At 40.4% G+C, this 22,423-nt stretch overlaps 1 protein-coding gene across 3 annotated transcripts in view; it reads left to right on the top strand.

The window, feature by feature from the left end:
- The window catches only part of SSPN (sarcospan), a 37,540-nt gene extending 16,372 nt beyond the window's left edge, over window positions 1-21,168 (top strand). For 2 of the 3 annotated variants that reach the window (XM_074937267.1, XM_074937274.1), the window contains 2 exons: window positions 10,343-10,429; window positions 14,342-21,168. In XM_074937267.1, coding sequence (XP_074793368.1) covers window positions 10,343-10,429; window positions 14,342-14,707 — 453 coding nt within the window. In that variant the 3' untranslated portion in view covers window positions 14,708-21,168. Of the gene's footprint in view, window positions 1-8,344; window positions 8,952-10,342; window positions 10,430-14,341 lie in introns of those variants that run through there. The other variant, XM_074937282.1, reaches the window with a different exon arrangement.
- The last annotated feature ends 1,255 nt before the right edge of the window (window positions 21,169-22,423 follow it).

Genomic DNA, 22,423 nt, shown 5'->3' with positions numbered 1-22,423 from the left:
AATCAACAAGTTAATAACTTCAACGGCAACAGGATCTATCCCTGTTTTCAGAAAACAGACAATTTCTACCATTTTGATAGTGGGTTTTTTAAAAAACTGATTAAAAACAATTAAAATGGATCCATTTAGAAACCTGCTAGATGGAAAGAACATTGACATTTTCCACAAACTTTTTTTTAAATTCTTCAACCAGCTCTAGTGAATTGTGTTTTCAGTGGTAGAGGATGTAGTAGCCAAAATTAAACCTGTAAGTTTTGTAAGTACATCTGTATCACATCCAGGTATTTTTCTAGGCAGTACTTTTTGAAATTTAAACTCCTGTGGATTCTTTTCATGCAACTATCTGTTCAAAGAGGGGTGTATTAGCTTATATGGAAAATTATGAAACAGGAACTTGAAATAAACTCAGATTGAAATTTGTACAGGGTTGAAATGCTTATTCCTAGTTAGTCAGCTAATAAGATCAGCTCTTATAAACTCCTAAATACTATTCTATAACTCTTATGGAATCTGTTTTGTTTGTGTAACAAATGCATATTGATTGATAACCCAGTGTTAAGGCTAGTGCATCTTACATTATATATTTAGTCAATAAGGCATGGGAAGTCTGTTTCATGCTAGGATATTGCAATGGCTATTGAACCTCAGAATGTCACATTTCCTTTATGCTATTTTATAATCAACATTGGCAGCATCCATAACACATACATGCTAGAACATAGTCACTGAGGGAGTCTTTAAGAATATTTACCAAAAGATGTTTGTTCTATTGCACTTCATGGGCATAATTCAAAACTGATCTTTTAATAACACACAGAGAAACATGTAAACTGTTCTCTCTGACTGTTCTGTACTCAAGTTTGCTTCAAAGAGAGAGTCTACCTTTTCAAAAAATTTAAATGTAAACTAGATATTTGTTGTAATCCCCAAAAATCTAAGATTTGGGCAGGAGTTATTCTATTTACCAGTCAACATCAGGTGCTTGCCAGCTCCCCCTTCTTCAGATCTTTGGTTAACAAAAACAAAAAACACAATTAAGCCTTCTAAAATATCCTGTTCAAACCTTGCCTGAATCCTGACTTGATGTAATCCTTTATAAATGCCCATTAACTGTGCTCTCCAATTATCCTTTAGTATATTATTTAAATCCCAGAGGAATCCTACAAAGTGTATGCAGGATGGAAATTCTTTTGAATGATACTTCTTCATATTGAAAGATTTCTGAAGATGGGCCAGATCCTGCTGCTGTTCAAGTCAGTAGGTGTTTTGCCACTGACCTAATGGGATTTGGATGAGCTCCTATTTCTTTAGGACTTTTTTTTTACTGTAAAAGAATCCTAACTTATTAGATATCATGTTAAATAGAACCAGAGCCTGGTTCTGCTCTCAGTTGCACTAGTTTCAAACTAATGTAATCCTATTGGCTTGTACTGAGCTGTGCCAAATTTACACTCTCTCATAAGTGAGCGCAAATCAGGACCATTGTGCCAAGAAAGTGTGTGTATGGGGGGGGGGGGGTTCCCCCTGACAATCCTGTCAATGATTGCTGTCAGCAATAAAAAGAAAACAAATAAATTGGAGACAGTGTGCAGATCATAGGACCAGAACATAAATACACATGACATGGAAAGGAGTAAATAACACTGATGCTTTCTTTAGAAATGTTCTCAGGCAATACTACTTAACCATATCTTACAGAAATGACATGAAAGACAACTTTATGGGTAAATCTGTTATTTCACATAGGTTTTGGAGGGACACTGCTGTGTATTCAGAGATACTGTCCTCCTAAAGGGAAACTGATGGAAGAACAGTTGGTAATATTTGTTTTCCCATTCAAGCATAAACAGGAATGTTTTTATTCAATACCATTTTACAAATTCTTGGATTTGTATTTTTTTCCTCAATTCAGATGGCCCCCTGCAGTGTTGGGAACCCAAATACAATAGCATTGTGATAGTGTGTGGGAAAACCAGGTTGTGAAACTACTAACAGAAGTCCGGCTCCACAGCTGGTGTAGGCCAAGGGAGTTCCATTGACTTCCCTGGAGCGATGCCAATTTACATGAGCTGAGGATCTGGTCCAGAGGAAACAAAAACCTGCCAGCCTAGTTTCACTGAGAAAGCAGAGAGAATTCCTCCCAAAACACACATAGGATTAAAGAGAAACAAGAACCTTAGAACCCAGCTGGGTTCCCATTATAGTCAATGCAGGTTTCCCCATTGATTTTAGTGTGGGGAGGAGGAATGGGCCCTCAGATTTTTAACATTCATCCATTTTTCATAATCCAGGGTGCTACCAGTAAGGCATGTACAGAATACTGCTCAGTACCTAAGTGAGGCAGGATTTAACACCTTTTAAAAACACACACACACACACTTTAACTGGTCTCCTATAACTCACCAGAGTTAACCACATGTTCAGCCAACATGTTCTCAAAGGCATTAAACACCATGGTGCCCAGTGGTGCTTAAACATGTGCACATTAACTCACGTTGGCTCTCATGTTTTAAACCCCCCCCAAAAAACACACACACCTTTCCCCCCATAATCTAGACAGGGTCTATAACAATTCCTTCTGTCCACTCTCAGACTTGATCCCTTTTAAGGTCCTAGGCTTGTATACCATCCATGCTGCAGTCATACAGACCTGATGTAATAATCATCCAAGGGGTCTGGCTGTCCCACTTCTTGCTCACCAGTGAGCTTGCCCCTCCCCCCATCATTTGTGATCAAAACAAACAAAAACAAAGAACTTGCAGTAGGCCCCACCAAACCAAATGAGACTTTGAATGAGAAGATTAAAGGAAGTCACAAGATGGGATCACAGATTCACATCTGACAAGTGCTAACCTAAGACGTGGGAATTTCATAAACATAGAACACTTCTAGTCAAAGGTTTCAGAATCAGATTTAACATTTATTTAGAAGTTACGAGAAAAACTTGATCAGTTGAAATCATTCCAATCTGTTGGGACCTGATCCAGAGCCCATGGAAGTCAATGGAAAGAATCCCATTTAGTTCAATAGACCTTGGGTCAGGCTCTTAAAAATATAATTACAGAAGATTTAGGTTCTCTAGAACTAAAAAGATGAATTACTACAATTGAGACCATACTGAGTGTGTGAGATGCTGCAGATATTACTTCTGGAGGACTTTTTTGTTTTTAATTTAACAATCAACAATGTTAATCCCATGGTTACTCGTGACCACTCAGTCTTCTGTGCTGAGGCACAAGATTGTGGGATTTGAATGTTGGCATGCCAAAGAATGCCATTGTATTCTTCCTGAGCACAGAGGTTAAAATGAACATCAGAGGTAGAAGGGTTAACTTTGGGACATCAAAACTCCAATAAGGAGTACCAAGAACACAGGGCAGCAGGGAGTACATTTTTCATGGTGTGTTTAGCCAGTTAGGCAGCAGTAAAGCTTTTAAAAATGTCTTGTCTTATCTTTTCCCCTGCTTTCACTTACTGATATGATGAAGGTGTGAGTATTGTGTAATTCTCCCCCCCCATACGTATTTGTTCTATAGAGCAGTGTTTCTGAACCAGGGGTATGTGTACCCCTGGCGGCTCTCAGAGGTCTTCCAGGTGGTACATCAGCTCATTTATATATTTGCCTAGTTGGTTCTACAATAGTCGACAAAAAGCACAAGCGAAGTCAGTACAAACTAAAATTTCATACAGACAATGATTTGTTTACCCTGCTCTATATACTATACGCTGAAATGGAAGTATAATATTTCTATTCCAATTGGTTTATTTTACAATTATCTGGCAAAAATGAGGAAGTCAGCAATCTTTCAGTAATTTCAGTAAAATCAGCTGGGACACTTTGTATTTATGTGTCTAATTTTATAAGCAAGTGGTTTTGAGGTTAAGTGAAAATTGGGGATATGCAAGACAAATCAGACTCTTGAAAGGGGCACAGTAGTCTGGAAAATCTGAGAGCCACTGCTATAGGTTCTATAGAGCACAAGCTGGAGGTCCATGGAGAGCTGGTCACATGGTTCTAGCTTTGGCTCCTGCAGGATTAGGGTTAGGTGAATTTTCTGGTGAGATGCTAAGTGCTCTCATTGAAGTCACACTGAAGTTGAGGATTTTAATCACCTCCACAGGAGCGCTGAATAATTCTTAGGGCTGAGCCCACCCTGAAGAGCAAAAGAAGACAGTGTAATTAATTCCATTTAAAAAAAAATAAAGAATACTTGTTGCCCTAGATTCCGAGTTCGGAGTAGGGACTGTCCTTTGTAAGTGACTGAAAAGTGCCTAGCATGTAGTAAGTGCTACTGCAAATATAGAATACTGCTAATAAAGACTGTGACAGTACATAAATACAGGTTTCAGAGTAGCAGTCGTGTTAGTCTGTATCTGCAAAAAGAAAAGGAGTACTTGTGGCACCTCAGCGACTAACAAATTTATTTGAGCATAAGCTTTCATGAGCTACAGCTCACTTCATCGGATGCATTCAGTTGAAAATACAGTGGGGAGATTTCTATACACAGAGAACATGAAACAATGGGTGTTACCATACACACTGTAACAAGAGTGATCAGGTCAGATGAGTTATTACCAGCAGGAGAGCGGGGCTGGCGGGGGGGGAGAAACCTTTTGTAGTGATAATCAAGGTGGGCCATTTCCAGCAGTTGACAAGAATGTCTGAGGAACAGTGGGGGGGGGGGGGAGTAAACATGGGGAAATAGTTTTACTTTGTGTAATGATCCATCCACTCCCCGTCTTTCTTCAAGCCTAAGTTAATTGTATCCAGTTTGCAAATTAATTCCGATTCAGCAGTCTCTCGTTGGAGTCTGTTTTTGAAGTTTTTTTGTTGAAGAATTGCTACTTTTAGGTCTCTAATTGAGTAACCAAAGAGATTGAAGTATTCTCCGACTGGTTTTTGAATGTTCTATTTCTTGATGTCTGATTTGTGTCCATTTAGTCTTTTACGTAGTCCAGTTTGGCCAATGTACATGGCAGAGGGGCATTGCTGGCACATGATGGCATATATCACACTGGTAGATGTGCAGGTGAACAAGCCTCTGATAGTGTGGCTGATGTGATTAGGCCCAACGATGGTGTCCCCTGAATTGATATGTGGGCACAGTTTGCAACGGGCTTTGTTGCAAGGATAGGTTCCTGGGTTAGTGCTTCTGTTGTGTGGTGTGTGGTTGCTGGTGAATATTTGCTTCAGGTTAGGGGGCTGTCTGTAAGCAAGGACTGGCCTGTCTCCCAAGATCTGTGAGAGTGATGGGTCATCCTTCAGGATAGGTTGTAGATCCTTGATTCGTTGGAGAGGTTTTAGTTGGGGGCTGAAGGTGATGGCTAGTGGCGTTCTGTTGTTTTCTTTGTTGGGCCTGTCCTGTAGTAGGTGACTTCTGGGTACTCTTCTGGCTCTGTCAATCTGTTTCTTCACTTCAGCAGGTGGGTATTGTAAAAAACCTGGAGACATCTTGTAACAAAGAGGATAGGTGGTATTTAGATTCATGATCCTATCCCTACAAGCCTGAACCATCCTTTGAGAGATGACGGTGGTTACTTATGATATAAATAGAAACTCACCCTGGAGATCACTGATCAAATTCTACCCTCACCTGGGGCTGATCAAAAGCCCACTAAAATCAGTTGGAATTGCACGTGGTCAAACACATCTCAGGATCTGGCCGGCAAATATTGTCCAAGATAACTAATTTTACTCTTTAAGTTTCTCCTGCATTGTTAGAAACCCAAACACAACAGCAATGGCTCATGCAGGAGAAACAGAAAATAAAATGCCATCACAGATCGGAGGGGAGGCTTAGAGGTTATTTACATGCAAAGCAGCACTGACGTACCAAAAGTTAGTTAAAGTGGTGCAAACTAAAGAATTGTTATGTTCAAGGTGGTTTTGAGGATAAGCTCTCACTCCCTAGGAAATGCCTCATGTGGCCAGTGTAGTATACTTGCCTTCTCGTGGTAGAGATGTTCTTAATTGAAGACATGGGTTGAAAGGCTGGTGTGTGGTGCCTTATAACTAGGTTGCTCCAAACAGATGGAGCTCATTAGCTGTAGTAGGGATTCCACTTATGAGAAGGGAGTCCAATTTCAAAGCCAGAACATTGGGCTTTGAATGTTTGAACAGTTTGTAAAAGTTGTGCCATGCACGCATGCTCTATGGCCTTCATCTTCAGGGAGTATATCAGTACAATGCTAGAGCATCCCTCAGAAGTGATGAGACTCCTTTGCCCGACAGCTGTGGAAAAATGAGAAAAGGTTACCGCGTTCTGGGTGCATGTGGCTAAAGAAGTGAGCTAAAGAACTATGTTTGGTTCTCCTGAATGTGGGAACAATGACTGGCAAATTAGATAAATTGCTGAGATCTTGAAAAGAAAGAGTGCATATTCACTGTATACAAGAGACCAAATGGAAGGGGTTGAAATCCATGATCAGGAGGGTTACAGCATAATGTATTGTGGCTCAGTAGCAAGGAAGAATAGCGTAGGAATAATCAAAGCAGAAATATTACAGGATAAGGCAGTGCAAAGAAAGAGAATGGCACTGAACAGAAAAAAAAATATTTAATGTTTCATACAATTGAGGAAAAGGAAGAATTCCAGATAGTGCTGGACCAAGTGATAAATGAAGTACCACAAGCCGAGTACTTGATTATCAGAGCAGAACTCAGACATGTGGGAGAACACAGTGAGGGCTATGACAATTGTCACAGAGGATAAGGCTTTGGAACCAGAAATGAAGTTGGTAGAAAATGTTAGTTAGCCAGAGCCCATGGCCTGATTGTTGCCAGTACATGCTTTGTAAAAAAAAGGAGAAGCACTTAATTATGTACAAGAGCTGTTCCAATAAGTCCCAAATCAATTTCTTCCTGACAAGAGGAAGAGATCTGAAACACATGAGAGGCTGTAAAGTGATCCCAGGACAGCAGATTGGGGAGCAACATAGATTTGCTTCTAATGGACATCTGAGTGAAAAGGCTCATGGGGGACAAAAGATGAGTTGTGGAAGAAAGAACGAAGTGGTGGGGAACAGATAGGGAAGTTAGAGATGTAAGGATGAGGTTCTACAGAGATTGGACATGACCAAACTGATGAGGTTTGGGGGGAAATGTCCAAACATATCACAGAAAGTTCACAAGCTGCCCATGGCCAGATGAAAAAAGGGAAACTTCTTGGCAAGGAGCTGTGGTGGTGGTAAAACAATGTGCAGGAGACAGTAAAGAAGAGGAAGGAAATATTTAAGTGATGGCAGAAAATAAGAATCGTGGAAGGTTCTGAGAAAGCTGGTAAAGAAAATACCAAAAACAGCAGCTGGAGAAGCTAAAGGTCAGGTATTTAAAGCAATATACGCAGAACTACTAATGAAGGAAGTGGTGGGGGGCGGGGGGGAAGGAATATATAGATTAGCCAAGATTAGGCAAAGAAGAACAGAGGGCTTGGAAGCTGTGAAATCTGTCAGAGATGAAAATGAAAGTGCTGGTGGAAGATCAGTACCACAACATGTAGAAACCCTTGAGGGAGGTATGCTCAAGCAACAACCTCATAAGATCTATCCCCATGGTGGTGACTCAGGCAGCGCTAATGATGCTGAAAGTGGGGAAGACAGTGGGATCAGACAGCAGACCGGTTGAGGCATTTAAAGCATTAGGCCATGAGGGAGAGATGCTGATGGTGAACTTTTTCTGCTTAATTCTCCATCTTGGAAAAATGCCTGATGAATGGAGGAAGAGCACATTGGTCCCTATCTTCAAGCATAAAGGAGACATGCCAGAATGTAGTAATTACTGACCCATCAAGTTAATGAGTCACATGATTAAATGGCTGGAGACAATCATTGAGAAAAGACATCAGGAGGAGCTGGAGCACCAAGTAATCAACTCAGGTTTATGCCAGGAGGGTCAACAATGTTTGCAAGGTTCACAGCCTGAATATGGCAGGAGAAATTCAAGGAATTACACTTAGTGTTGTGGATCTGAAGGTTTATGACAGAGTTCCTAGACAATTGTTATGGTACCTGCTGTCACACAATCTGCCAGTCGGAATATGTCTCTCTCTCTCATGGACACGTACGAGGGTAGGACAACAGTAGTGAGAAGCAGCTATGTCTAGAGTAAGCCTTTCACTGGAAAGATAGGTTTACATCAAGGAACAGTCTTAAGCCCATTCCTGTTTGTGATTGTAATGGACCCCTTGATGCAGAAGACTAGGGGAGAGATTCCATGCACCATGTTTTTTGCCAATAATATTTTATTCCATGAAGATAAATACAAACGGGAAAGGGGCCTCAAACTATAGAGGGCTGCATTAGAAGACAATGGCTTCTGAATCAGGTGACAAAAGACTGAATACATACATTTCATTAAGAGGGACGACAAGAAGCCAGTTAACTCTATCAGCTTTAAGTCTGTGCAACAATTTAAATACCTCAGTTCAGTGTTGTGCCAGGATGAGAATGTGGTTGTGGATGTTAAAAGTCATATGAAGTGCATTTTGGTATAAATGGAGGGAATTCTCTGTGATAAGAATATGCCAAGTAAACTAAAGAACAAAATGTATAAGATGATTAAGCCAGCCATGATATACAGTCTGAATGTTGGCCCATGAGGAAGAGAGAAGAACAACTACTTCACATTGCCAAAATGAGCGCTCAGGTGGACTCTGGATAAGACGAGAACTGATAGGATACACAATTAAACAGTACTAGCCATGATGCACATAGCCCCTATCGCTGAAAAGCTGAGAGAGCATCAACTGAGATGGCTGGGTCATCTGAGACTACAAGATGTGGGATATGTTGGCCAGAGAGTACATGAGATGTAGTCCCAGGACAAAGATCACAAGGAAAGATGGTTTGAGACACTGAAGGAGGGCATGAAGAAGGCTGGTTCCAGTCTGGAAAATGCACTTGGAGACGAAGCCTTGATGGGACAAGGTGACCCCCCCAACTGATGGCACAAGGTGAAGAAGAAGAAGAGTTTAACTTTTGCAAAAAGTTGTGTGTATGATCTTAAATCCATCTACACTAGGCTTATATAAAATTAAGTTTATGTTGATTAGGGCAGGTTTTAAGCTAAGCCAAAATAAGTGAGTTCAAACAAGGTTTTGCTTTGGTTTAATCAATTGGTTTAAAAAATGGAAACTGGTGAAACTTATGTGCATAGACAAGCCCCTAAAAAAGAGATTACATTCTGGTATGTCTCCTGGGAAGAGCTCTGAAAAAGGGAGTGGAGCATAGCAACTAGCGGAAGGTTTTTCTGAACCTTTCTGCCTGTGAAGGGCAAATAAGGCATAATGGCTCATTGGACATAAGAGAGCGCACTAAGCAACTGATGCTTCGAAAACAAACAGCTTGTGCTCATCTGCTAGTAGCAGATGTGCAAGGAGCACGGTGAGTTGGCCATGCCCCAACTCTCCTGTCTACCCCAGATATGTCTGTGGGATGTCATTGGACGCACTAGCTGACCTAGATGGCATTTTGGGAATAGTAGGGGCAAACTTTTGCCTGGATCCTGTGTGTTCTCTTCTCTACCTACACAGGGCTATCCAGAATTCCATCCCAAAAGTTATCCATCCATCCAGTATCTGAGCACTTTCCATGTAAAATCAATAGCCAATCCCATGGTAGGCTTGATGGAATCTCTGGATTTCTCCCTTTGAGTTATAACTGTTGCGTTGAGTTAAATTTTACAAATAAATAAACTGTCTAGTTTTAGTGTATTAGCCGAATGAAGTCCAGAATGGAGCCATATAAATTAAGGCCAAGGTTTCCAAAGCTGAGCACCTAAAGTTAGGCCTTAAATGTTTAGCCAGCTACATAAGTATCCTGATTTTCAAAAAGGTTAGCCAGGCAGCTCCCATTGATTCCAGTTGGAGTGGTGAGTGCCCAACACCTCTGACAACCAGGCCATTAATTTAGATGCCTTAATATAGATTGAGGGAGACTAACTTTAAGCTTTCAAATTTGAAAACCTTGGGCTAAATTTAAAGCAGCAGCATTTCCCAGTAGTTAGAATTCTAGCCTTGGAGCTGTGAGACCAGCTCATTCACAGACTTCCTATGTGACCTTAAGTCACTTAGCCACTCTGTGCCTCCATTCCCATTTGTCAAATGGACATAATAGAACTGCCCTACATCACAAGGGTGTAGTGAGGATAAACATTTTTCAGAGGCATGTTGTAGGATTGTGAGGCACTCAGATGCTATTGGGCCATATAAAAATACCACAGCGAGGTTATTACATTTTAAAAATTATTTTATTTTAAGGTGCTGGTAATACAGATAGAACATTTTTGTTTGGAAAAATAAAATCTTTATCTTGACATTGTCCCTTTAAATCTCCTCCTTTGCAGGTCTGTGTGGTTGCCTTAGTGGGAATGGTGATGCTTTGTGTTTCATATCAGCCTGAGGAGAAGACATGTTTCCAGTTTGCCATAAAGGTACAGTGTAATTTTTTTAAAATCTCAACACACACACACACACAAAATCACAAGCTGCTTTACTGGATATTTTCCCCATATAAAAGAAAGCCAGATTGTGCTTGAAATTGCAAAAATTTAACCCTTAGATTGGCAGTCTAGAAAATGCCAACAATCAAACAAATGCTTAGGAGGATTTATACTATACCCTGCATATCTGAAGTGTGTATAAAAGAGGAATTCTAGGTCAAGATGTGCTGATAAATACTTTATTTTCAGGTAAGAGCCCATTTTATCCCCAACATTTAGGGGAATATCAAAGACCTTTGGATAAATGGGCTCAAGGGTTCCAAAACTGAGGGGGTTATTGGGTAAGGGGAGACATCACAGTTATCAGGATAGAGAATTTCATATTAAAGGGATTCAGATAAATAGGGCTTTACTGTATCTATTTTCTGACATTTTAGGATTGATTTTAAGTCCCACCTAGTATGCAGTTTCCCCCTTACCATAAAATTAGATGCTGACTACATATGCATGTGCAAATTAAAAGGCTTGGGGGAAGACCCCCTACTTGCCCGCTCACCCACATACCAAGGATATATAGTAAACCCATCTAAACTATGTAGTCTTGCTTCATATTGTGTCAGGTATCACAGACATTTAGTCAGTGAGCAACACAAGGACTATGCACCACCGATGTCCCATTTAAGTTCTCAAAATAGCAACAGCATGGTAGTTATGGAGTTCGTTGGCCTTGCATTGACCCTCTGCAGGAGGATGAATTTCACTCTGAGGCGCACCAAATTTTTTCCCCAGTAGGAGTATTGTAGCTGCTTTTCTCCAGATTACTTTTATTTCAAAGGCTCTTGTTGTTGTGCTGGTGTGGAATAATAAGTGAAAGAATTAAATGGAAAAGGAAAATGAATAAAATTCAAGGGGAAGATTTGCAAAGACACAGGTGGCAGAGCTACATCCACCCACCCTTCAGCGGGTAGCACTGACACTGGTATAAAGGGTGGCTCTGACATCCTCTAGCCCCTCTTTATGGTCTTATAGTCCAAGCTGCTCTAACTCTTAGAACTAGTTTCAGCCAGCCCCTGATTGTCTTCAGGTGTCCCAATCAACTTAGCACTCTCCCTGCCTTCTGGAAAGTTCTTAATTGGCCCCAGGTGTCTTAATTGACCTGGAGTAGCTGCTATTTAACTTATCCTGGTATCAGGGATTTGTTTAGCCTGGAGCTAATATATCTATCTCCCACTACTTTTCTATAATGACAGGTTTCAGAGTAACAGCCGTGTTAGTCTGTATTCGCAAAAAGAAAAGGAGGACTTGTGGCACCTTAGAGACTAAATAAATAAATTGGTTAGTCTCTAAGGTGCCACAAGTCCTCCTTTTCTTTTTACTTTTCTATAGCCATCTGGCCTTGCCCCATCACACTATTTAGATAGCAATCACAGGACCTATATAGCTCTCAAGTGGTGAAAAACATTTTTCCGGGGAGAAATTCCGGCTCCTTGGCAGAACTCCCTAAGCGGTTGTATTTGCCGTTTTGGAGTTGCCTCTGGGTCTGTCATGTGATTAGCCTGCTGATGGGGTCTGTGCACTCACTGCCTTGTGCTCCTTCCCAGGCAGTATTTTCTTTGGACTCACCTTTGATATTTAGAAATGCGTTTGCTTTCATCTGATTGCAAAGGAAATTCCTCTGCAAACACCACGTGAGGATAATAGCTATTTGTCAATTGCCTAATGCCCCCATATGACTCTGTGTGTCTCAGCTGATTGCTGCAGGGGCTGCCTCGATATTTTTGCATTTGGAAGGAAAACTGAGGTTTCCTTCATGTATGGCATCATTTTACTTAATGTATTTATTTTGGTACATAACATGCAAATACATGTGACCATACAAGAAGTACTGTCTAGATTATTTATTGATTTGATGCCATTTTACACTCACTTTCTGTAGGTGTTGATATCTGCATGCAGTGCAGATCAGTGCAGAAGCAGACCCATGGTACATACAGGCTTAAAAGTTCATGTAATGAGGTCGTATTCTACTCTCCATTCCATTCAGTGGGGTTGCCACAGATTTACACCAGGATAATCAAGTAAAATTGGTTCCCTCATGAATATCAACATTAATGCAATTATCTGTTGCCAGCATGTTTTTCCCTTTAAAAATGTTTGCGTCATCTTTTGAAATATTATCACATGCTCATAAATTACCATATATCTTTGTTTAGAGGCTGCCCTCAATTAGTAGCTGCCCCTTTACCATGCAGTTTTTAATAGGAGCTGCCCTCATTTTGTAACTTCACTTTTACTGTGGGCCTTTACCATGAAAGCTGCAGGGGGAATGTAATTAAATTTAATAAAAGCCACCTTCCTTTAGAAATTGCCCTAAGTTTAAGACTTCAGGGAGAGTCATTAAACTTAATAGAAGCTATGGCTTCTAAATGAAGATCTAGATATCTTGAATTCAGTTATTTTGGGGACAGAAGGGATATATTGCTTTGATATCTCCTATAAGCCCTACTATTTCCCCCCAAACTGACACATGTTTGGGAAGATAAATCTACAGTGTGAATCAAAGACAAATATACCCAGAGAGTGAATTTTATCAAAACATGCATACCTAGAGCTTGAAGGTCATTAAAAATGCTTATGTATTGATAGTTTCCTTATGGTGCAGAGGTTAAAAAAAAAAAAGCCTCATTATTTAAAATAACAAATTCCCAACCATGCCATATTGCTGACAGATAGGTAAGAAGCCAAGAGAAATAAATGTCTCCATCCTGCTCAGCAGAACCAGAAATGATATTGGCACTATGCACAGAGTTATATTTGAATGTATATATTCACAAAAAGTAGTGTGAGTGTAATACAAAAATTGCCACATCCAGAACTCAAATGTCAGGAAATTCCATACCATATAATAATCAAAGCTCCACTCCTGCAACCTGAAGTGATTGGGGCTCTGAATGATCTCACAGTGATATGAGAATTCCATCCACATGGGGCAGATTTCAGGACCAGGCCCCAAATAATTACATTTCCCTCTGGGACTGAAAAAGGACTCTATCCTCTTTATTCCGTGCAAGTGGTAGCCTTAGAGACTAATGGGAACTTAACTTCCTTCTGTGCCTTTGAAATCTTCTTTCACCTTCCTGGGCCAGATTTCCAAAGGGGCCTTTGTGAGGCACAGATTCACTCCTATAAGTTTGTGTGCCTGTTTTGTAATTATCATTGCTTGAACTCATCTGAGTTTCCATGTGGAAAATAAAGTGCCCTTGCAGTCCCCGCTCAGTTAGACACCTAGCTGTCCAATATGCCTGCACAAGTCTGATTTTTGTGTGTGTGGAAAACATAGCCAAGAGTAGATGCATGCACAAAGTTGTTCCTGTAATTCCTTTGTCAGTGGCATAATGACAGCACTTTTGTAAGCACCACCGCTTGCCATTAAATATTTGAGGCTAGTGCCTCAATTCGTGTAAATCGCTGTGGTTCCATTGACTTCAATAGAGCCACACCAATTTACCTTACCTGAATATGTGGCTGTTGCAACTCTAGTCAAAGCAGCATGAACAATACCACAAAAGCGCACCCTGCTCCATTAAGCATGCAGCTTTGTAAAAAGTTAGACTCCTTGATATTATTTTTAGTAGGTCTGTTCTGAAAATTATATTCCAACTCTCATATGAAGTAAGTAAAATATGCCTTGGGAGGGCTGATGTACTTGCAACTGCTTTTAGCACCCACAGCTCTGCATCAACCCAGAATTACATATTTATTGCAAATCATGAGCATGAAATGTATAAACTGTTCCTTAAATGCACGCTTTCACTAGAAAAATCTATGTGCATGTGTTGGTTATATGCCCCGTTCTCCGTGTAGCTGGAAAAGAATGTTTTTTCTTTTTTGCTTTTATTTCAGCTGATGTACTTTCTACTGAGCGCCCTGAGTCTGATTACCTGTGTTCTGGCAGTGGCTTTTGTTGCACATCATTATTCACAGATTACACAGTTTACCTGTGATGCCGTCCTCAACTCTTGCCAGTGCAAACTGGACACTTCAGATCCCCTCAGTAGGACCTTCGTTTACCATGATGTATCTGACTGTACCAGTGTCACTGGCACTTTCAATCTGTATCTGCTACTGCAGATGGTTCTTAATCTGATCACAGCCATTGTGTGTTTGTTGGCATGCTTTGTGATGTGGAAACACAGATATCAGGTCTTTTATGTGGGCGTTCGGTTACACTCATTAACTGGTACTGAAATCCAGCAGCAGAAAGTATAGGGGGTGGTTCTGGTTTGTTTTGTAGAGAGTGAATAACAAATGTCAGGCTATTACCACCGTAGAAACCGCAAATAGATGAGTGTTTAAAGATTTTTTACAAAGACGACCATTCACACATTTTTAATGAATATATATTTATATTTCTCAGTCATTTGAAGAGCAATTTTTATGGCTGCTATTGCCAAGGGCCCTTGTGGGAAGAGCTAGATGTATCTCAAAAATTCTAAAGATGTGGCTGTACAAATATTCTCCAAAGAGCATCTTTAATAGGCATAGACAAAGGCAGTTTTGATAATTATTGGCATTCCTCTGCTGAGCTATATATGGTAACAAACAATGGGCCAGATTCTTGGTTGGTGTCAGTCTGTCTGTTCCATTGACTTCAGTGGGGCTATGCTGATTTACACCAGCTGAGGATTTGGTCCAGACTGTTTAAGTGAAATTATTGCAGTCACGCTTAGGGAGTTGTGCTCTTGGATATTCCACATTATCATTACTGGGATGTACTGTATATGTGTGAGCAATGAGGGAAGGTTGAGACCCTTCCAAATGAAACTAAGACCAGCAACAAATAAGAATCTATTGCTGGTAACAGTATAAACTCTAGTCAAGGTTTTCAAAAGGCCTAATGAGATCCCTTAAAGAGGCCAGATTTTCCAGGAGTGGTGCTTAGCACTTTCTGAAAATCAGACCAATGTAAGGTCTCTCAAGTTGGACACCTAAAACTGAAGCTCCCAAATAGCTAGTGGCTTTTGGAAAGCCTGTATCAACATGATTGTAATAGCACTGCATATAAAAAGGATTTTCACCCAATTACTCCAGTTTTACTTTCCTCCAAGTGCAGCAGGCCAAATGCCTTCTTGGTGTACTTCCTGTGAAGACAACAGAGTTGCACCAGGGATGGATTTGGCCCAACAACCCTGAAAGATATATCACTGCGTAAATAAAAAGGGGACCCCCGAGAAGGTATTGCCGGTGTCCTAAGAACAGAATCTGAGTACAAGAGCATAATGATTTCCTAATGAGTGGTGGTGAAGATAATCATTTGTTGCAAACTGCATTTAAATAGCGGTTTGTTCCCCAAAGGTTAGGATCCAAAAGTGCTTTACAGTTTATGGGCTTGGTTCGCTACAGATTTGCTCCTTGTATAGTCCTTTGCGCCTCTGTAAAGTGGATATAAAACTTGTGTGAGTGAACAAAGACTTCTGATTTCGTCGTACTTTGCACACATTCATTTGCACAGATGCACAAAGGGCAAGGGCCAAGGCAGTGGAGAATCTTGCCCTGTATATCTAGAGATCCCTCATCCGATTGTTAGGACACTGGCAATTTTATTTATGCAGTGAACCCCAAAAGTGTAATTTTTGAGACCAGCCTCAACCGGGCCTCCCTTTTTGTGCCCACAAACCTGCAGAAACAAGTACTTGTGGGTACTGTACAATTTTGTATCAGCATTGACTGTGCAGGTAAATTGGTGCAATCTAAGCAGCAAATCTGACTCCAAATGGTCTTCAAATAAAACTGAGGTAATGACAACCTTGGGAAGAAGCCAGGTACAGTGGAATTCAATTAAAAGGATTGATTTGGGGTCCACCACCACATTGGGGACTGATCCATCTCTCCTTGATGTCAGTGGAAAGTATCTTATTGATGTCAGTGGAAGTTGCTTGATCCTTATATCTGAATAGCCATTGCATGTGGATCCATGGAATATTTAGCTTTCCAAAGGAGACGTTTATGTGGAAGTAACCTTTCCATCTTTCAAGCACAGTCCAGAGACGGAAAAGAGTGTAGGGTTCACCCCTCAAAATGGGGGACCCCTGGAGATCCAGAGGATGCGGCCCCACAGCAGTCTTGACAGCTCGCTCTCAGGGCTGCTCTGTTCCAGCTGTGGGATAACATTTTTCAAAGTGTCTAAGAAGTGCCATTTTCAAAAGGGGCTTAGGCACTCAATAATCTCAGTCTTGTTCATTTGGGCACTTTTGAAAATGTTACCTACAATTTCTGGTGGGAAATACAAGCATTTTACTCCCTTTGTTCGAAGAATGCCTTTATCCAGGCGGGTGTCTTACCCAACGTCCAGGGGATTTTATTGGCCAGGGGAGAAGTAGTGGGGGTGAGAATAACTGAATTATTTTAGTTTTGTGAAAAGGGTTTTGTTAAACTGTTTCAAAGGGGATAGCTCAAAGAGTGAGGGCTGCCACCACTAAAGCCGGCGCCCTTTGGTATCTCTCGCACTATCAGTGGCAAGGCCAAGGACTGAATAGACGTGGAGACCGACCAACCTTCTCACTCCACACAGGAGGTTGAGTGGCAGGGCAGGATGGGAAGTTTGATCTGCTGCTGCCTGTGCCATATTTCCACTATAGCTAAATGTTCACTCTCCAGACCTGTCAGTTTTAATCCTTTGACCTTCATCTCAATCCTGTGTTTTACATTTTTGTTCACTGCAATCTGTTAGGTCCTGTGCCTCCTCCCGCATGTGAAGGTGGGGGAAGGGGGAAGCTGCTGCATAGAGGGCTCCAGCCACAATCCAATGATTTAAATAGGTTGGCACCCTTTGGCACCACTGAATCCATCATAGTGGTGAGGGATAACATACATTTGCAGTGAAAGATCTGAGGGAGAAAATACAGTGAACGTATTGGGGAAAAATGCCTGTTCCCTAGAACTCTGTGTATTCTAATAGCAACCCACTTGTATTTTTAAACTGCATAGTAGAATTCAGTATATTAAACAGTGCATTGCAGCTTGCCTCTTTGCTCTGAAAGGGGAAAAACCCCAATATTGATCATGTATATTAAAATATTTCCTGCTTAATAGGTATTTTGAACTAGCAAACGATAAACTTCTATGTCTCTCTCTATCAGGGTCATACATCCAGAACATAGAGGTCATACCAGGAAACAGCCACAGGAGCTATTTTGAACCAGCGGTCTCCTGGCCATGGTTTTACAATATGCATTTTGTTCCAAACATGAAATCCTGAGAACTTTGATAGAGCAAAACTAAAAAGTTCTTGATCTAGAGTCTTCAGAAAGTGCCAGATCCTGCTCCAGCGAAAGTGAATAGAAAGCAAAAATTTACCTTGACTTCAATGGGAGGAGGATTGGGACCTAAAGCTCTTGCAAGCTATTAAAGAGGTGTGAAGGGGGAAAAAAAAATCAGTCCTGGAAATGAATCCTCTGGAAAAGCCCACTAAAACTGGCTAGTGATTAAACCAATCTGGTTGCATAGGAATTGAGAAAGGTTTATATAGTCTACACTCAAAACAGACCTGATTCTCATTTACACTATTGCCACTTTCCATTGTTCTGGCAGCATAAATGGGCCTTAAAGAGAGCATAAATTACACTTGTGCTCACTTTATGGCCCCTTTATATTGCTAACAGGCCCTTACTGTAAATGAAAATTTCATGGAGAAAGAGATCTTTCTATAGACTGTTTCAGACCATTTTATAGAACTACAGCAGTGGCGTATAATTCTCCATTGCATTCTATTGCCAAGCTTAAGATCTTCATTCTCTATTAAATTCGGTTGGACTTTTCCAGAAGGCTGGGGCCTGGTTATTTAATCCCTTAGTCATGCAAGCAGTCCTCGGAACATATGTAAGCAGGGATGTTGCATGCATAACACACAAAGCATCAGCTTTGCTCTGGGTTTGAGGTATTTTGATGTTGTGTTATGCAAATACTGAAGTTATAATAAGAACAACAAAAAAGGAACTGAGATACACAGCATACTACTTAGCAAAATGTCGCATTCTAAAACTGACCATGAACCAAGGCAGTGGCTGTTTCTTATAAGCCATAAATCTCTGAGATTTGCACAATCCTCCTCCTCCTCCTCCTCCTCCACTAGTACTAAAATGAAACTAGACTTTGTAGGAAGGGGAACTGCTGCGATTTGGCTTTACATGACAGATGAGGAACACAGCAGCTGAAATGTATAGACATTGTAAGCAAGCTCACTCTTTGACTGTGCCTTCACGTGATCACCATCTGAGCCTTGCCAGCTCCATCTAGCTCTGTGTGGGCAGCTACTTGGAGCTTTGCCTAAAACAGAGAGCTACAGAAGAGCTCTGGAAACGTAGTTAAGTACTAGGACTAACTTTTTCACCTACTGTGTCTGCTAAATTGTATAATGTTTCCGTGGGGCTTCTAAAATCAGAAACCATTATGTTTGTGTGTTAGAAGCCGTTATGCATACATTCTATATTTAAGTCTGGGATGTCAGGTCCCCTTGAAATTTTCATACACTCCCTCCACACACCCACATGTGCTTATGTCTGGAAAATGTTTTTAGATATTAGTAAAGTGTGTGGGTAGGGGGGTATTCAAGGGAGACACTGAGGAACAACAGTAAAGCACTATTTAAGCATGAAGTTTAAAAACCTCCTTAAGAAGATGGAACACTATTACCAGTATGTACATTGTGGCTTTCTATAATACTTATACTATATATAGAGAGAGAAATATTATGTGTGGACCAGATCATCAGTTAGGGTAAATCACCATAACTCTGGTGAACTCTAGAATCTGGCCTTGCATCTTCCTCTATCATAAATCATGAGAGAACTCCACATTTTTACTCTGCTAATCAAAGATCTCTGACCGGTTATAACAGGTTGGAACTGTATATTTAGCTAACTTTTGCTGAGATTTTTACAAAGCTGTATTTGTTACTAATACATGCTTACCTTTATTATAGCACCTGTGGCAAGCTATCTGGAATTATTAATTGTGAAGCTTTCTTGTGTCAAGTCTATAGTTATTACCATAGCAATTTTTATTTTTTCCCTACAATTCCCAGTGATCACTAATGTTTATCCATGTGTACAGTTCAAATCTGTAGTCTGAATGCTGGGTCTATACAAATATAAACAAAAACAAAGGTTTGTATTGATGGGGGTGTGTATGTGTAATGTTATGTCTTTGTCTGAAGAAACAGTTAAAAGATTCATTTAAATGTATTTCGGGTTGGGGTTTTTTTTTTTAAAGGGGATATGTATAATGCATATTTCATTTGTTAACATAATGCTTCTATATTCCATGAAGCTGTCTACATTTGAGCACAGCTATTAAAGTGTGCTTAAAGTGACTGACTGCAGAGAGAGAGAGTATGAGCTGAGATACATCAAAACTCACAAATTAGTGTCTACTTCAAAAACTGGATTCTCAGCTGAAAGGAGTTAATGCTCATTTGCTCTCCGATATTCCTGCCACTGTCTCCAGGTTAGCACGTTGCATAAATGTTAAAAGGTTGGGTTGCTAATGTGCAGACAAATGGGAACAGAGAGTGAGCTGGGGGAATAATCTGCAGAAGGTGACTTGAATACACACACATCCTTCAGTCAGATATATTATGAATGACAAGCACTGTGCTGGCCTCAAGTTACTGGATGTATGGAGAATGACACAGATTAAGCCAGAGCTCAGCAGCATTGAGGGCCCTGGTTATATTAGAAATGGAATATTTTAGCAAGCCAGTTTTCAGCTGAGCTTCACTCAGTTGAGCAAAGAGAATCTTCTCTGAAATGTTCCAAAGTTAATAGAATAGGGATATAACACAGGATTTCTCTTTTGCCAGAACTGTACCTAAAAGAAATCTATACTGGATATTTTCCCCATAGCCAGCTGCTCCTGGTGGATACAGCTAGAATGGGATCAGTAGTGAGCTCTCCCTTAAAGAAGCCTGTCAGTTTGCGATCCAGTTTTGCCTAGCATGCATACATACACATGGCTCCCATAGATTTCACTGGGAGCTTTGAGGGGAAGAGAGACTTGACGTTTCCATCTCTTCCTTCCTGGTCATGGAAGTGATGATGCCCTGCAGTGTGCTGCAAATCCTCATTGAAAAATAGCCATGATTCTGACACTGGGCCAAAGTCAGCCCATAAAGATGTGTATGCAACTCGTGTGGACTCAAATTGGAGTTACACATATGTATAGAAAGGCTCTCCAGGTGTTATGTTAAAATCAACAGAAGGCAATATTAAAAGGACAGTGCCAAGTACTTTTTGCCTCAGATTTAGACCATGTTAAACAATTGGGGAGGGGGGGGAATTTAGCGGGGGGAAGAGTTACAAAACTTGATGAGCCTTCAATGAGAGTTGCAGATGTTTGACACATCTTGGGTATATGGCCCAATGATAGTGTAAGGGTCAGATCCTCAACTGATGTGACTCAGTCTAGCTCCATTGACTTCAACAGAGCAATACCAGTTTACTCCAGCTGAAGATCTGGCCCTAATGAAATGTTTCTAAAAATGCTGCAATGGAAATATTTTTAAAATAATTTAAACATTCTGCCCCCTGCACCCCAGTGCTGTGAATCCAAACGCAAGAGCGCTGGGCTAACATAAAAGAACCAGCAACTAAACAGACTGGAGAGTGAAACTGTCCGGTCTACTTTCACTATCCAAGTCTAGTTGTTTAAAAAAAAAAAAAAGAAACAAACAACATACATGGTTAAAAAAAAAAAGAAGAATTTGTTTTTAAAGTAACTCATTCAGTTTCAATTACCTAAAGTGTTACTAATAGCAGGGGGTCAGGAATTTTAACCAGTTTACACTGGGCCAGATTCTCAGCTGCTGTACCTCTGTGCAGTGCCGGTTAAGCTACACCAGCTGAGGAGCTGGCCTATCCATTTTATTTAGCAATGTCCTTTGATATTTTAACTGAAATTAAGCTTTATAATCTAATTTTGGTTGTTTGTGTCACATACATATAAATTCATATGTATCCTATTTGTTAAGATAGCTGTTTCCAGATTGAGGTTCTTGTGTGCAAAAAATAAATAAAAAATTATGACTTCTGATAGTAAAAGCTATGCCTCTGATTTAAAAAGACTTTTATCTTTACTGCATTTCTAATAAAATCTTTTCATTTGCTCCAATTTGGCTTCTGCATTTTTGTTTCTTTATCTGTTTCCCAAGGCAACTGGACTTTTCTTCTGCATATTACCCCATGGTCTATTTCACCAAATTCTGCAGTTTTAAGAAAATTAGGAGACTATTGCCTTTGTATGGGCAGCTAGACTTATAGCTGGAAGAGATGAGTTACAGGATGGTAAAATCTCCCAAAAGAATTCCCTATCCTAAAAATCTGCTTATATTTATGATTACATTATTGTTTATAGTGAATTGTCAAACAGAAGAGGAAACCAGCGCTTGAAGATTACACCGGCCTGTAGGCTAATTATACAGTATGAGTGCATTTCATTTATTGAAGCAGAATGTGAAGCTATGTGTATATATACCTCTAAGAACAAGAAGGAACTGAACTGCAATCCTGACTCAGGCAACCCTCCCACTAAACTCAGTGGAAGTCTTACCTGGGGTAAGAAGGAATGTGGACCTGAGCCTGGAATATTTAGGGGGTGTTGTCACAGAAGTGATAGTGTTATTGAACTCCTTTGGCAAAGGTAATGAGGCACCATGTTAGGTAGGTATGTTACAATGAGTTCAGGAAGGAAGAATTCATGCAGAACGCACAGTCCCACCACTGCCAGGTCCCATGAGCGTCACTGGTGACCAATCACTACGGCATCAAGGCTGACTAAGTTCTGCAAGACCTCATGGCTTCTGCATTCATTACACACAAAGTAACCACCGATACTTGCTTTGCTCTCTAGTCATGTTAGTCAATATGGTGAAGATGTGTTAGCAAATAAGAATATAAAAAAACCAAACTATTTACATTAAAATCGTCCAAA

Source organism: Natator depressus, chromosome 1, assembly GCF_965152275.1.
Source record: "Natator depressus isolate rNatDep1 chromosome 1, rNatDep2.hap1, whole genome shotgun sequence".
Lineage (NCBI taxonomy): Eukaryota > Metazoa > Chordata > Testudines > Cheloniidae > Natator > Natator depressus.
This window is presented reverse-complemented; position numbering and strand designations above follow the sequence as displayed.